Source organism: Portunus trituberculatus, chromosome 9, assembly GCF_017591435.1.
Source record: "Portunus trituberculatus isolate SZX2019 chromosome 9, ASM1759143v1, whole genome shotgun sequence".
In the NCBI taxonomy this organism is placed as follows: Eukaryota; Metazoa; Arthropoda; class Malacostraca; order Decapoda; family Portunidae; genus Portunus; species Portunus trituberculatus.
Genome location: NC_059263.1, coordinates 2,523,546 through 2,540,000, shown reverse-complemented (window position 1 = coordinate 2,540,000; position 16,455 = coordinate 2,523,546). Strand labels below are relative to the sequence as shown.

General features: G+C 43.8%; 2 protein-coding genes across 10 annotated transcripts in view; both read right to left on the bottom strand.

Annotated features, from left to right (window-relative positions):
* Positions 1–11,851, bottom strand: part of LOC123501226 (delta(14)-sterol reductase TM7SF2-like) — a 23,708-nt gene extending 11,857 nt beyond the window's left edge. For 2 of the 8 annotated variants that reach the window (XM_045249929.1, XM_045249932.1), the window contains exons 1-2: positions 9,326–9,482; positions 7,564–7,706 (exon numbers count right to left, since the gene is read on the bottom strand). In XM_045249929.1, the coding sequence (XP_045105864.1) occupies positions 7,564–7,571 (8 nt within the window). In that variant the 5' untranslated portion in view covers positions 7,572–7,706; positions 9,326–9,482. Of the gene's footprint in view, positions 1–7,563; positions 7,707–9,325; positions 9,633–11,709 lie in introns of those variants that run through there. The other 6 variants (XM_045249931.1, XM_045249930.1, XM_045249934.1 and 3 more) reach the window with 6 other exon arrangements.
* Positions 11,852–12,464: 613 nt separating this feature from the next.
* LOC123501225 (proteoglycan 4-like) overlaps positions 12,465–16,455 on the bottom strand; it is a 56,948-nt gene continuing 52,957 nt past the window's right edge. The window contains exon 8 of one of the 2 annotated variants that reach the window (XM_045249927.1): positions 12,465–16,397. In XM_045249927.1, the coding sequence (XP_045105862.1) occupies positions 16,222–16,397 (176 nt within the window). In that variant the 3' untranslated portion in view covers positions 12,465–16,221. The remainder of the gene's footprint in view (positions 16,398–16,455) is intronic. The other variant, XM_045249928.1, reaches the window with a different exon arrangement.

Below are 16,455 nucleotides of genomic sequence, written 5' to 3'. Positions count from 1 at the left end.
ACAAGAGCCTTTATTCAAATTCACACGAGTTTTTGTTAAGGTGTTTTTGCGGTTCTAAAGGCAGAGTGACAAGATTTCTACATTATTAACTGGAGAAACACTCTTGAAAACCCTGCTAATCATCTCTGTGGCCTTGGAAAATAGTCTTAGAGAGGAGTGTTTTTTTTTTTTTAGGTTTTACTGTTCAAGAGACAAAGTGACGAGATTTCTACATTATTAACTGGAGAAACACTCTTGAAAACCCTGCTAATCATCTCTGTGGCCTTGGAAAATAGTCGTGGTGAGAGAACAAAGCTAGCGTTACACGAAGGTTCACCATTTAAACCCTTCAGTATCAGGACGCGTTTTCATCTTCATTCTGGTTACTCTTTAGTGATTTTATACAGCTTTAGAAACTTACGTTGGGGGGGTTAAAATAGTGAAGAAATAACAATGCATGAAGTTACTAAATATGTTCTTATCTTCAATTACCACCCTATCTCATTATCGTCATTGTTATCATCTTTACCAAGATGTAAAAAATAACTAACAAATAAATGACTTCGCTCTTGAGTCACAATGATAAGAGATACAATTACCATCATTCAGGACTTAAGCAGCTGATAACTCTCTCTCTCTCTCTCTCTCTCTCTCTCTCTCTCTCTCTCTCAATTAACGGTGAAGTGGTATCTCCTAAAATCTGTTGCCCAACTGAGAGAGAGAGAGAGAGAGAGAGAGAGAGAGAGAGAGAGAGAGAGAGAGAGAGAGAGAGAGAGAGAGAGAGAGAGAGAGAGAGAGAGAGAGAGAAAACAGGAAGTTAGAAGCATTCAAAAACCAGTGAGAGAGAGAGAGAGAGAGAGAGAGAGAGAGAGAGAGAGAGAGAGAGAGAGAGAGAGAAAATGACCTTGGAATTACTATTACTGCTCAACTTGTAACGGACTCACTCTCTCTCTCTCTCTCTCTCTGGGTTTTGTGAGATGTCTTCTTGCGCGGCATGAGGCGGTCTAATGAGAGGCAAAGGAGAGGGAGAGAGAGAGAGAGAGAGAGAGAGAGAGAGAGAGAGAGAGAGAGAGAGAGAGAGAGAGAGAGAGAGAGAGAGAGAGAGAGAGAGAGAGAGAGAGAGAGAGAGAGAGAGAGAGCATTAACCCCCTAGATATCTGTGGCACAAAAAGACCACCACCACTACCACTACTTTTACTATTACTATCACCACCACCACCACCACCACCACTACTACTACTTTTACCACCACCACCAACAACAACAACAACAACAACAACAGCAGCAGCAACAACACGTCAACATTCTTCTTCCTCACACCACTCATTGTCACATCAACTTACTAACAAACTGGATAATGCTGTTAATAATAATAATAATAATAATAATAATAATAATAATAATAATAATAATAATAATAATAATAATAATGTTGGAAGGATAAATGAAAGAAAAGTACATAAACTCTCTCTCTCTCTCTTTCTTTACCACCACCACCACCACCAGCACAGTCTAACAATACCCACCTCCTCTCCTCATGTCTCCTCTATTTCAAACAGCGGAGACCAACACAAACACACGTACACACAAAACACAGCTTTTTCCTCCTTATCTATCAACCTCAATGCTTCTTACGAGTACACATATTCCTCATTCGTCCAAACATAATGAAGGAAGCTACAAGAAGACTATTTCCACTTGTACACTCGCTTTTCTTGTGTTTGTACGTGGACAGTGGATGTTCCTATATGTATTCTGATTAGCCAGTATTCAACAACACCTTTCTAACTATGACAGTTTTCCAAGGCCACAGAGACAACAAGCCGGGTTCTCATGACCATTTCTTCTTTTAATATACTAGAAATCTTGCCAATCTATCACCAGAACCATACAAATGCTCTTAATAAACACTCATTACTACCAAGATTCACACAGATATTCATAAACCCTTTACTCCTTCACTACGAGAGTTTTCCAAGGCCACAGAGACGAGTAGCCGGGTTTTTGACAGTTTTCCTCTCAATAAACTAGAAATCTTACCCATCAAGCACCAGAACCATAAAAATACTCTTAAAAAAACACTATCTTCAACTAGAGCCTTTGGAAAGCAGTGATGGTGAGAGAGCAAAGCATTTCAGAATACGGGCCAGACACATAGATTAGTAACCCGCGGAGAGCGCTTACAAGGGTGACAGCTGCATTGTGGTGAAAGGGAGAGAAGGGGGAGGAAGGAAGGAAGGCCAAGGGAAAGGGAGAGAAATCAGGGTGGATGAGAGAGAGAGAGAGAGAGAGAGAGAGAGAGAGAGAGAGAGAGAGAGAGAGAGAGAGAGAGAGAGAGAGATGGGGGAGTACTGAAGTTGAGAGGGATTATGTGAGGGGAAGAGAAGGGGAAAAGAGGGAGAGTGCTGAGTGCTAGGCATTTTGTGGGGTTAATGTGTATAAAGGAAGGGAAAATACTACTACTACTACTACTACTACTACTACTACCACTACTACTGCTACTACTATTATTACTATTAAAAAGTAATAGAAATGCATGAATATACAAAATAAAGGGAGATAACAGAAAGAGCAAGGAAGGAAGGAAGGAAGGAAAGAAGGAAGGAAGGGAGAATAAAAGAAAGGAAGAATAATGAAGAGAGTTAAGAAGAGGAGAGGAAGAGAGGCACTGAATCTACAACATAGCAACTCTTACCCTCCCCCCCCCATCACCGCCACAACCACCACCAGACAGACACTCTCTAGAAACAGACGAGAGTTGTTAGGCAGCCACGCGCACACAAGGTCATGACGAACACACACACACACACACACACACACACACACACACACACACACACACACACACACACACACACACCTGCATAAGAAAATATAGAAATGTGTACACTCTCTCTCTCTCTCTCTCTGATGCATAATTATCATCAAAGAGGAGTCAAAATTTACACGGTGCTCTTAATTCTTGCAAGGAAAAGTGTCTTGTGCAGTTTTTCTTATTTTGAGAGAGAGAGAGAGAGAGAGAGAGAGAGAGAGAGAGAGAGAGAGAGAGAGAGAGAGAGAGAATGGTGTTGGTTCCGTGCTTAAAAATACCGTCACAATACTACACGACAAATAAATACAAATAAAAAGTTTCATTATGTGTGTGTGTGTGTGTGTGTGTGTGTGTGTGTGTGTGTGTGTGTGTGTGTGTGTGTGTGTGTGAGTCGAGAAATGTTTGGGTGTGGCTGGTTGATGTTTAAATTTACTAAAGTAGAAATCTTGTCACTGCCTCTAGAACTGCAAACACACACACACACACACACACGAAAAAAAAAAAGGTGAATTTAAATAAACCTCTTAAAATACTGGAGGTGAAGCACAAGAAATCACCACAAAACCTACATAAACTCATAACACACAGCAATGCAATTAACACCCAAGACATTCCTCCAACACCTATTGATTGAGAAGATACAAAACAACATCAGGGAAGCGACGAAGTACAGGCAAAGTTTCCGGAATTACACCTGCACTGCTAATGAACTCCACGTGCCCGCCAAAAGTGTGAGACAAACCTGTAATGTATCACCACTATACTTGCCAAGGTACGCCGCTCACCTGTGCTATAAAAACTAACAGGAACAGGTCCCCACAAGTACCTGCCCTCAACAGGTGTAAGGCCCGCAGGTGAGGAAGTGGGAGAGGGAGGGAGGAAGGTTGGGAGGAAGTGGGGAAGCGAGGAAGGATGAGGGACGCGGGTGAGGGAGGGGAGGAAAGGCCATCTGGTAATGCTTGTTATGCTACTCGTATGTGTTGACTTAATTTATACTTCTTTGTTTTGTGACGCTTCTTTCTTTGTGATTCTAGTGCAAGGTGACGAAAAATTGTATGTTGTAGCACTGTAACATAGCCAGGCTCTTATGTTACTTGTACGTGTTGACTTAATTTATACTTTTTTATAACGCTTTTCATCGTGATTCTAGTGCAAGGTGACGAAAAAACTTGTATATAGTAGCACAGTAACCATATTGGCAGTCTCAAACATCTGGTAACTTTGCTACGTATCTTTTATTGTCTCTCTTTTCCTTCATAGTGTGTTAGGTTTAGTAAATGAGGTCTGCAAACTAGTAACTGCAACTTTTAGGCATCTCTCACTTCCTTCCTTATTTTTCTTCCTATAATCAAGTGGAAAAGGACACAAACAAATAACAGAACTCTATATCAACCCCCCCAAAAAAAATACCTTTATAACTTTAGTACATCTCTATCTGTCTCTCTTACTGTTCTCCTTCCTTCATTCTTGTATCTCCCTCACTCTCTTCCCTAATCAAGTGGAAAAGAAGCAGACTAATAACACCATAATAATCTCCATCACTACCCTCCTTATTTTTCTTCCTATATCAACTCAAAAAAAACATCCTTATAACTTTACTACATCCCTATATGTCTCTTTTACTGTTATCCCTTACTTTACATCAACCTAGCACATCTTACCAACGTTAATACATCTCCCTCCCTCCATTCTCTCCTTCCCTAGCGTGTGGCGTTCGGTGATAGCCCTCGACAACACGCCGATACAAAAGTAGGTTGCCTGAGTTTGGTTGTCTGGGTCAGGTTGGGATGGAAGAAAGGTGTGGCTAAAGCTGGACCAGTGGAAGGAAGTAGCTTGTCTACATTCCTTCGCCAACGGGTGTGGAAGGAGGAAGGGAGGGAGGTGAATGGGAGGAGAGATGGATGGAGAGACGACGTGGGGAGGTGAGGGGCTAGAGGGGATGACGGGTGGGATGGGTGGGCGGCGGGTCGAGCCCCGACTTTTTAAGAATTACAGCTGCCACCACCACGGCCACCACTGCCACGACTAACATTTGTCACCAGCCATTCCTGAGATGATATGTGTTGCTGCTTTGCCAGAAGAAGAAGAAGAAGAAGAAGAAGAAGAAGAAGAAGAAGAAGAAGAAGAAGAAGAAGAAGAGAGAAGAAGAAGAAGAAGAAGTAGTAGTAGTAGTAGTAGTAGTAGAAGTAGAAGTAGAAGTAGAAGAAGAAGTAGAAGTAGAAGAAGAAGCAGAAATAAAAGAAGAAGCAGAAATAAAAGAAGAAGCAGAAGTAAAAGAAGCAGAAGTAAAAGAAGAAGAAGAAGAAGTAGAAGTAGAAGTATTAGTAGTAGCTGTAGCAGTAGAACAGAAACACTAACAGTAACAGCAACAATAATAATAAAAAAAACATTAAAAACTTTACCCTAATTAACACACCCACAACATTAATTAAACCTATGCAGTTCATTAATTCACACCCCAGCATTCCTACACACACACACACACACACACACACACACACACACACACACACACACACACACCACGACACCTGCTTGCTCCTTGTACAGTCTTTGCGCGGTGAACTCTGCAGAGGGCCGTGGCGAGGCGAAGCGGCGTCAGCACTTGTCTGGGTGCCTTCATAAGAGGTCACCGTCCTGTATACGCTTCGACACTTACTCCAACTTACTCCCCTTCACTTCCTGCACCTAAACCTTCCCACTCTTCTTCTTCTCTTACCTACCTCTTTCCTTCCCTATCTCCTCCCCTTTCAATCCCTTTCTTCTTCCTTCCTTTCTCCCTTTCCATACCTTTTACAGCTTCAGGTGTGTGTGTGTGTGTGTGTGTGTGTGTGTGTGTAATTCACCTCGGTCGCCTGCTGGTCACCCAGCCAGTCTTCCCCATTACGGAGCGAGCTCAGAGCTCATAAAGCGATTTTCGGGTAGGACTGAGACCACATCAACACACAACACACACCGGGAAAGCGAGGCCACAACCACTCGAATTACATCCCATTTGTCCATTTGCCTTGCCGCTTACCGGGACTCGAACCCGGCCCTCTCGATTGTGAGTCGACCGTGCTAACCACTACACTACGCGGTGTGTGTGTGTGTGTGTGTGTGTGTGTGTGTGTGTGTGTGTGTGTGTGTGTGTGTGTGTGTGTGTGTGTGTGTATGTGTGTGTGTGTGTGTGTGTACTCAGTCTTGACAAGAAATGGGTAGAAATGGTACTCTTGCTTTATAAAGGGTTCACTGTGCTCTCTCTCTCTCTCTCTACAAATAAACACATACTCCTCATTCCATCCCCACGCTGCCGCTGCTGCCGCCACCTGGCTGAACGAGAACACACACACACACACACACACACACACACACACAAACGTACACGTCAGTCAGTGTTATACAAGGGAGAACAGAACCCGTGTGTCTAGTCTCTCTGTTCCTCACCGAATCCTAGCTTAGTGTTACCTTGCAAGCGTCATTGCAACATGCCACCACACACACATATACACACCTGGGTAATTCAGGCGACAAACTAATAAAGCCGAGTGACGGTATCCCAGATCGCTTTACACACACAAAGAGGTACATGATCTTCGTATTAGCGTGAAATCTGATGCTTGGAGGGGAAAGACAAGGCAGAAGGGAACTATATAGGTGGCTGAGACAGTGTTAGTTGTGTTGATGGGAAGTAATTTGGATGTATGGAAGGATATGGATGTTTAACTCCTTCAGTACTGGAACGCATTTTTTTTTACCTTGAGTTTTAGGTGTGATTACACGATTTTATTGACATTAGCAAAAGTCTATGGAAGTTAAAAGATTAATGGCCGGAGTCTTCATTATTTTAATCCCCAGCATAAGTTTCTGAAGCTGTATAAAATCACCACATAGTAAGCAGAGCGAATATGGAAACGCGTCATGGTACTGAAGAGGTTAATGAGTGTCACTTCAGCTAATGGGTGAAGGAAGACCAATGGATAAGCAAAGTGTTGGCGAGAAATGAAAAAATAAATAAGTCATGATGAGAGGCCAGCTAGAGAAAGGAAACGCTGTATACTGGCCTTACTTTCATTACTAACTCAAGGAAAGGGTGAAGATAAGAGACAGCTGCGTTGGTAAAAGAAGCCCTGCCAGTCTGCCAGCGTGGGGAGAATGCTAGAGTACTGTAGTAGTAGTAGTGGTGGTATAGTAGCAAGGGGTAGGGTAGGGGGTAGCTGAGTGGCTGTCTGCCCTACCACCTCCCATCTCCCTAGCCCAGCCACCCTTCAGCTCTCCCCCCTGCGACATTCCTACAATAGCATGGCGTACGCGACACACACACACACACACACACACACACACACACACACACACACACACACACACACACACACACACACACACACACACACACACACACACTAGCCAAGGTAATCAATATTGGTGTATAAATAAGCAAGAAGCAACAAATCAAAGTAAAGTTAGTGCCAAGACGACCCACCACTATGATATAAAAGCCTTCTATACTAATAGACTAAATTAAAGTAGTTATTTTTTTCTTTTTTCTCATGTTCGTATTCAGAAACGCTTTGCTCTCTCATCACGACTATTTTCCAAGGCCACCACAGAGATGATTAGCGAGGTTTTCAAAGAGTGTTTCTGCAGTTAATAATGCAGAAATCTTGTCACTCTGCCTCTGTAACTGTAAAAACACCTTGAAAAACACGTGAAAATGTACCTAAATATAGCCTTTTGAAATAGTGGAGGTGAAGCGCAAAGTGTTTGAGAATACACACAGACACACACAGTACCTCGGCATGATGCAATGAGGTGCTTCACAGGGCTGGACAAGATTCCTGGGTCAGCAACGCCACAGTATTACAAAGCAGGCTTCTCTGTTCATGTCACTTTCCTCGCCTCTTCTTCCCTTCCGCTCGCGTCTCGATCCTTACTGCTGAGTGATTAAAATACAGCCAATTTTTTTTTTTTTTTTTTTATGATTTTGTGATTTACGTAATGTTTTGCACCTTTTGGCTATTTATCTTATTAACCACTTTAAATTTATTCATTTTTCCATCATACGGGAAAATAACTACCATTTCTTTATAAAATTACTGACAAACGGTTATTTGCGAGTATTCTATCCAATTTATTAGCTTTTTCCTCGTCAATTCACATTAGTTGGTAAGGAAAGTGTAAAGTATTGATATTTAACAAGAACTCAATGGTAAACCTAAGAAACTGACATTCTCCTCTATGTTTCAAGCTCGCCTGTCTCACTATGTGCCGTCAGATAAATCAGTCCCGCCTGCGTGCAATGGGCAACAGGTGGTATCATATAGCCTGTATTTCTATCATCACACGTTCCTCCTATAGTCTGTCTACTCTAAAATGGCTCCTGGATTTAAAATATGTAGCTTATTGATAACGTAAATGATTTGATGTGATTAATACTTGTTTTCTGTTGATCAACGTTCTTATTACAAGGACAGCTCACGGTTTTCTTCAAGATCTGACAACCACGCACTCCCTGGGACACTGTTCAGACCCAGACCCAGGAGCCACTTTAGAGTCAACACTAAAGATAAGTAAATAAAAACAAAAATAAATAAATAAATAAAATGCGGTGTTTCAGAAGGATACAGACTTGATGGTAAAAGCGAGCTGTATTAATTTTCAAAGGCGCACATGTTTCACGTTTAGATAAAAAAAAAAAAAAGGTATAATAATAGCGAGTTATCCATTTCCAGAAGAACATATACAAATTTTTACAACAGTTTCACGTCTTGACTTGAAAAGATATATATTTGTATGATCACCGTGTACACATTTACTGTGTACGATAAATACGATAAGGGAATAACATAATCTGCCCCAATCCCCCACCTTTTTTTTTTTTACACATTACACGAAAGAAAAGCAATACAAATTCATTTCACAAAGGTATAAAATCACAGCACGAAAGAAAAATAAACAAGACCCATTTCAAAAAGGTATAAAATCACACAAGTCTTTGCTAACAGCTCACAAGACACATTTACAACACCTTCACTTGACAGACACTGAACTCGACTCTTCCGTGACACTTTCGTTCACACGGTGCGGAGGGGAAGGGATCATCTGTCACAAACTCACAATATCACTTCAGATCAGGTGTTGGTCAGGAGTCTAGCCTTTGAATGAACACTCTCACCCCTCTTGGTCACTTTGCCACTGCACCCTTCCCTTCACACGCTTCCAGACAAACGCTTTGGAAGGTTGCAAGGTCGAGAGGGGGAGGAAGACACAAGCTGGCCCCGGAAAGGTCGAGGGAAAGGGGACATGGGGACAAACACGCCAAAATGTTTTTTTTTTTTTTTGACAGCTATCTCCTTTCTGAGCCACGCGTTGCTGCCTCCACGCTCACCTCATCCTCCCACTCTCCAAACACTTCCCACAGGACCGGTCAACACGCAGAAGTGGTCAACATAAGTGGTTAGTCCCTAAAAAAATAATAAATAAATAAAAAAAACATCCCCGACAACTTTTCTCAGCCACGCGTTGCCTCCTTCACGCTTGCTACCCAGTACCCACCTCACACTCTCACACACTTCCCACAGGACCGGTCAAGACGTAAGAGTGGCCAACATTAGTCCAGGTCCTTCAGGTCCGGCCCACCACTGACACCTGCCACTGCCTCAACCGGACTAAACCACACCACACAGCACACACCGCTGTCTTTCACTCAGCACGCCACGCTAGGCCGCGCCACGCCTCCATCACCTCACCTCTCACTCCCTCGCGTGCCAACTACCTTCAGACTGGTCCCTCGGCTCAGTCTATTCTCTCCCCCTGTCCTATCTCACCACATTTATCAGGGAATAGAGATGAAAGGGAGGATTTATTGTTATCACCCTTCGTTACTTATCTTATCCTTCCTCCTCCTCCTCTTATACTGTTCACCTCCTAAATTCGATTCTAGTCACAGTAAAATACATCCACTCCCATCTTTAACCTACACTAATAACTTCTAAATTGATTTCTTTTAGTTCTTTACTTCTTTTCTACCTCATTCTAAGAGTCAATGAATTATCAGAAGAGGGGGTGGGTAGGATTCAACATTCTCTTCCTACCGCTCCTCTCATCTCTATCACAGCCGCTCGTAATCAGAAAGGAGGACTCAAATGTTATCTCCCTTTATCTCATTAAGCACTATACGTTGGGAGTATGAGTATAGCAACGTACTTTCATCCTCTTCGTATTTTTTTTTTTTTTTTTTTTTTTGCGGTCTAAGCATATTCCAATAGCTTAAGTCATCATTATAGCATTTTTGAGGCCACAATATGACGAATGGTTACTGAAACGTCCTTATCTTTGTTCTCTCCTCTTCTCTCTCACCATGGCTGTTTTCAAACGCCAGATAGGATTCGCCGGGTTCTCAAGTGTTTATCCTGCTAGTGGTAATCTGTCACTAGTCCACCGTATAAAACAAGCACATTTCAAAACCACTGCAACTTGACACTAGAGCTTTTTTGAAGTGGAGATCTGGTACAGAAGTGTTTCAAAATATGTTCCTCTGTGTTACAAAAGGAAAGCTAAAGTTGCGGCATTTCCTGAGTTGCGATTAACCAGAGGAATAACAAGAATTTTAAAGGACAAAGAAAAGTCACTTGTAATGACTGGGATCTGTCAGAACGTGGATAATACCGCCATTAATTGCGATAATGATAATAAAGGATAAGTGGAAGCCTAACAAGAAATCAGTTAGGCTCAGTTAGTTTAGAATTCTTCCTGCTGTAAAAAAAATTAAATAAGGAGGAATAAATACGAGAGAGAGAGAGAGAGAGAGAGAGAGAGAGAGAGAGAGAGAGAGAGAGAGAGAGAGAGAGAGAGAGAGAGAGAGAGAGAGAATTTAGATAAAAAGAATAATAAATAAAAAAGTAACATTACCCAGCAACTTTTATACCGCGATTAACATCGATCATTCTGACCAGTGACCACCACCACCACTAACCTGTCCCTATCCCCTCCCCAACCACCACCACCACCACCACACCCGCATCACCATGAAGTGACTGGAGCTGTGAATGAAGCATGGAACATTGAAACGTACTATACCAGTCAACCACCCCGCTACTTGCTTCCCACCCCCATCACCCCACGCCCTCCAGCCATCAATACACATACACATACTACAGGCTTCCATGCTAACCCAGCGGCACACCCACCCGTCCCGCCCAGCCCACCATTCTCGGGTAGTTTAGTTAGGTTGTCTTAAATATTGAGGTCGTATGGGGGAACTGCGTGACTTTTGGTGGTTTAACAGATATAAGTTATGGAATTAGATGGAAAAACTGGTAGTATGTTACAAAATAAGAACACAATAAGCATGACACGGCAACCGCATGACAGGCAAATATCTCTGAAGTTATCAAATGCCGATAAAAACTCAAATGAATGCGTATTTAGCGCCTTTCGCGTTTGCATTTTGAGAACAAGTTATTGATAATGTGGATAAATGTGGAGAGGAGGAGGTGGTGGAGGGGAGGGAGAAAGCGGCGGCGCAGGAGCGGAGTGGGTGGAGTTTAGTGTATGTGGAGGGTGTCGCCATCTGCCACTCCACTGAGGCTGACTCCACGCCAAGCCGACCTCCACCGACCTACAGACACGCCTCCACACGCTATCCACCTCCCCCACATGCACACAAACTCACACCCGTGACACAAGCAAGGGACAAAGATAAGGGTGAATACGGGAGTAAACGAGAGCAGCGGCATACGGGGAACTGAGTAGCGTGAGAGGGACGCCGCGTCACCCGCCACATTTGAACGCCCCGATCCCTCTCACTTTTCTCTCCTCTTCTCCTCTCCCACGCCACCCTCCCCGCCACCTGAACACTACAGCAGAAGCCCCGGCATCTCCCCGTCCAGGAAACATCACGTTCAGCCCGCCACGCCTCGACCACTGGCAGTACTCACCGAATTTATGCGGAAAACACCGACAGGAATTTACGTGGGGAGCCTCTCATGGACACTAAGTGAGGCTTTTGGCGGGCTGGGGAGACTCACGCTGATTGGCCTGTTGGGAGTAAAAGCGGCTCTCCCATTGGTTCAAGGGTGTCTCTAAGGCCGCTGTACATTGGGTATTTTAGGACGCGCGCTGCAGAACTACACGCTCATTGGTTGGGAAGGTTTGATTTTAAAGGAGGGAGAGGAGGAATGGGGAGCATTGGGGGAGGTGGGGAGGATGTGCGGGCCGGCCGGGTGCGTCTGGCGGCGTCCCTCGCGCAGGTAGCCTCTATTGAGCTCCACGCTAGAGGCTACATTCACAAAATGGCCGAAAAAAATGCTGTACGCTGCTTTCCTAGTGCGTCCCGTAACCCTTGACTCCCAACTGTCTTTAAATGTTACAGTCACCACTCCCCAGTCACCAACCACGACACATGATTAATTAACAGCAAGTGCAATTCACCATACACATTCTCGGAGGTCTTCTTTCTCTCCAATTGTTTTGATTCAAATTTACTTAACACATTCTTCCAAGAGACCAAGGTACCATATCGACTATAAATGTTCACACTCCTTTAACTTTTCTCGCTCACTATTATTCAGCGCTCTCACACACACACACACACACACACACACAGATCAAACAGTGAAACACACAGAGTTCATTCATCAATCACCTTCACGAGAGTAACCCGTTTGCCTGGAAAAGGAAAATTAAGAGTCAATTGTACAATGATATTTACTTATGAAAACAATGGCACATTGCTACAATGTGACCTACTTACTGTATGTAAAATACCTCTTGAAAATGGTCAGTTGCAAAAAGAGAAACTAATCCGTTGTCTGACACGAGTTCGGTCTAGCATCTGGGAGACTGACTAAACAAAATGTCTAAAACACAAGCCCTTTCCCCTACAAACAGCCATTGTTTTCCAGAAAGGATCACTGACATTAAAATAAATATATAGTTTTCCTCAAAATAATCTTTAATAGCAACTAGTGAAAAAAAGCATAATTTACACAACTTTGATATCTTAGGGGTTAACAAACATCAATGGCAAATTATTCAGTAATTGTTCTTCCATTAAAAATACAATGTAATCACATGGGTTACGTGCAATCCAGTCCGCTTTTGTTTACAGTTATTATACTATATATATTTTGTCGGTCGGTTTCAAAAATGCCTTTCAGTGAGTAGCTGTAAGTTCATGACACAAGATGGAGACGAGCGAGGCAGGGCGGCCCGGCGGCTGGCTAAGCTGACCAATGCTTGAGGAAATGCAGATTGCCTACACAGCCAATCCTCACGTTCCCTTGATGGCAGGGGTGTGGTACAGTAGTATCAGTCAGTCGTTTTCCAGCCTTTGCCTGGCTAAGACTTCATGATAAGAGTGAGGTTCTGCACCTGCACCACAATTACACCTTCCCAGTCTCCAGTTAATCACTTGCTGGCCAGCAGATTGATCTCAACAGTAAGTTACAGCTTCTGTAACACTCTGCGACAGGTGGTGGACTGTGTCAAGACTAGCTGCTCTCATGATGCCACTGAAATTCATCACACATCATCTTTTTCCTGAACACCAGTTCCAGCCACCTGCTTGCTGAGAGCAGCCTCAGTTTCCTTGCTTTGTCAGTCTATAGGTCTACAGGTACAGTACACTGGATGTCAACAGAAATAGTTCAGTTTTCTGTTCTGCCCTCGTTGCACCCTGCCAAGCATCGCTCCCTGCACAGTAGAGCCAGCAGCTAGGTAGGTTTGCACTAGCAGGGCGTTAAATTGAAAATTTACAAACACCCCAAGTCCTCGAAACTTGTATAAAATTCACCGAACACTGTTATAAAAGCAACTTGTTAAACAGTCACGTTGCCAGTTCATTACACAAACTATATGAAAGAACAGGTCGGTTCCATGTACATTACACCTAATATTGGTAATGTTTACACACCAGTGGAGAACATTCAGGAGCTCATCAGATATTGGAGTTTACTCAGCACAAAACCAAGGACAATGGATTTTCTTGGTTCACTTATGGGCAATGCCCATACTAATATAAAAAAAATAAAATAAGGTCAATATACCTCCCACATAAACCCCCTATCTATTGGTAAACACCCTTCAGGGGCAGCAGTAAGGAACCCCAGGATGGTCCCCTCATGCTGCCCTGAACAGTGCTAAGAAATTAGGCTTAAGATAATACAGGGCTTGGTTATGCACAGAACAGCACTCACTCAGCACATCTCAACCATAGCCCAGATATGCTCAAGGATGTTAAATCTTAAACACAACTTGAATGCAGTCATAACTTTCAGTACTACTTACTACTGCCTCCAGGTACACCCCAACCCAGGCATAAAATGTACCCAAGTGGTCAGACAACAGCCTTCGTGACAGATTCGTTATGGGGTCGGCACGTGTTTTAAGTTCTGAAAACTAGGATGGACTTTTTTCATCATTCTTACCACTCGTGTGGTCTCTAAGAATTACAGCCAAATATAATCTGTAACACAGACAGCATTCGCAAGTCACACACCTACGATCAAGACAGCACATCAATGTTACGATCGTCACTATGTACAGCCTACCACTGTCTGCCCTCCACCCAGCCAGCACACACTGCCTCAGACAAATCCCCTTTCGTCAGGTTAGTCAAAAAATAATACGACAATCTTACACGGCATATATGAAGAATGTACACGGCTGGTGTGGCTCGTCGCCCTGCACGGGACAGGTACTCCTCGCTGGTCTCCTTGAGGTAGAGGGCAGACACTACTATGCTACTGCTGAGTAATTCCTAAGCCAATTGCTCAGTACTTAAGTGCAAGTAGTAATCGTGCATTGAACAGTAGCAAAATATTGCATTTCCACTTTGAAAAGTAACAAAAAAATAAAACTCTTAAAAAGAATGATTGCAAGACCCACTGTTTTATGGATTTACATTAGTATACAAACTCAAAACTCTGTAATGACCCAATGAGAGAAAGGGGTGTGGAGCCTCTTGTCATTGGGACTAAACCTTACTAATGCATCAGAAAGAACTCATGCTACATCCCTCACCCAGGGCCCAAGAGAGGACACACCTCCAAAGTAAGAACTAATTTCAGGTTGAGCAGTGATTTACAGTCTGCGGGAGTTGATTGATCACCCGGCGCCCCAGCCTCCCGACGTGGGGCAGGGGTGGGAGAGGCAAAGGCAGGGAAGGGAGGGGTGGGTGTGGGGAGTTGTAGTAGGAAAGGGGATGAGGGAGGGAAGGGAAGGGGAATGCCACATTGTCAAATTGTTATAATACAAAGTTTGAGTTGTACATTTAGAACTATTATACATATACAATAGATTAAAACATTAATATGTACTCTGAACATAACCTATCCTCTAGTTAATTTAAAACTGGTTACATGTACCCCCCACTGAGCTCTGTACACACTTACTCTCTCAGGCACCATCATTCATGCAGGGAGGGAGGCAGCTCACACACCAAGGACAAACAGCCTTCTGATTGGGTCCTCTGTGGAGAGCCGAGTTGGGTGAAACTCTGATGACGACACATTGGGGAGACGAGACTGACACAGCAGTAGTGGTTGTGGTGTTGCTTTAAGTAGAAGCAAATAATTCAGAAGTACAAGTCATAGTCATAGTAGTAGTAGACAGATAGTGCAGCAAATGCTAAAGATTGCAGTAGTAAGAGGGAGCAAAAAACAGCAGAAGCAATAGTAGTGGTCTTGTTAAACAAACAGAAGGTCTTGAGAGAGAGAGAGAGAGAGAGAGAGAGAGAGAGAGAGAGAGAGAGAGAGAGAGAGAGAGAGAGAGAGAGAGAGAGAGAGAGAGAGAGAGAGAGAGAGAGAGAGAGAGAGAGAGAGAGAGAGAGAGAGAGAGAGAGAGAGAGAGAGAGAGAGAGAGAGAGAGAGATTTTTAAAGGATTAAATAATCCTCAAATTAAATCATCACAAGGGAGCCCCCCTCCAATGAAGTAATTTGAAAGGCCATATAGCTGCTAGATGTCATTAGTGAGGTTCGAATCAATGCCCCGCAATCTACCACCATCGTGACAGAATGCAGCGCCTTAATCCGCGTGACCGCTAAGGACAGAGAGAGAGAGAGAGAGAGAGAGAGAGAGAGAGAGAGAGAGAGAGAGAGAGAGAGAGAGAGAGAGAGAGAGAGAGAGAGAGAGAGAGAGAGAGAGAAAAGGAAGACCAAGAGATGGAGACAAGGAAATCACCTCTTTTATGCCTTTGCTCGTCACTACACGTGCACCGCTTCCACACACCACAGCTCGGTCACACTCCTCCGCGCCACAAAGCTCATCTCCAGGGGTTCGCTTGCTCACTCGTTCCCTTTCCCTTATAAACCAACAATTGGACGACGGATTGTTATTTATCAAGGAGCATCAGCCGAATGCAGGCAGTAAGGTTCTTGGGTGGGCTTCCTCTTATGCTCTTAGATTCCTCTGGGCTCTGATCGGCAGGCTCAGACGACTGGGCCTCGGGCTATTTCCTTGCAGCCCGCCGCCCCATCTTGGGAGTTGCCTTGGCGGGGACGGTGGCTTTTGGGGTGGTTTTAGGGGAGACAGCCTTGGCAGGGGTGGCCTTGGGGGTGCCTCGCGTCTTTGTAGCAGATGCTTTGACGGTGCTTCTTGGGGTTGATGTCTGGCCGGCCTTGGGTGCTGCAGGGGAGCAAGTGAAGGTGTGAGCATGGTAATGGTAAATTCCTTGCCTATATTG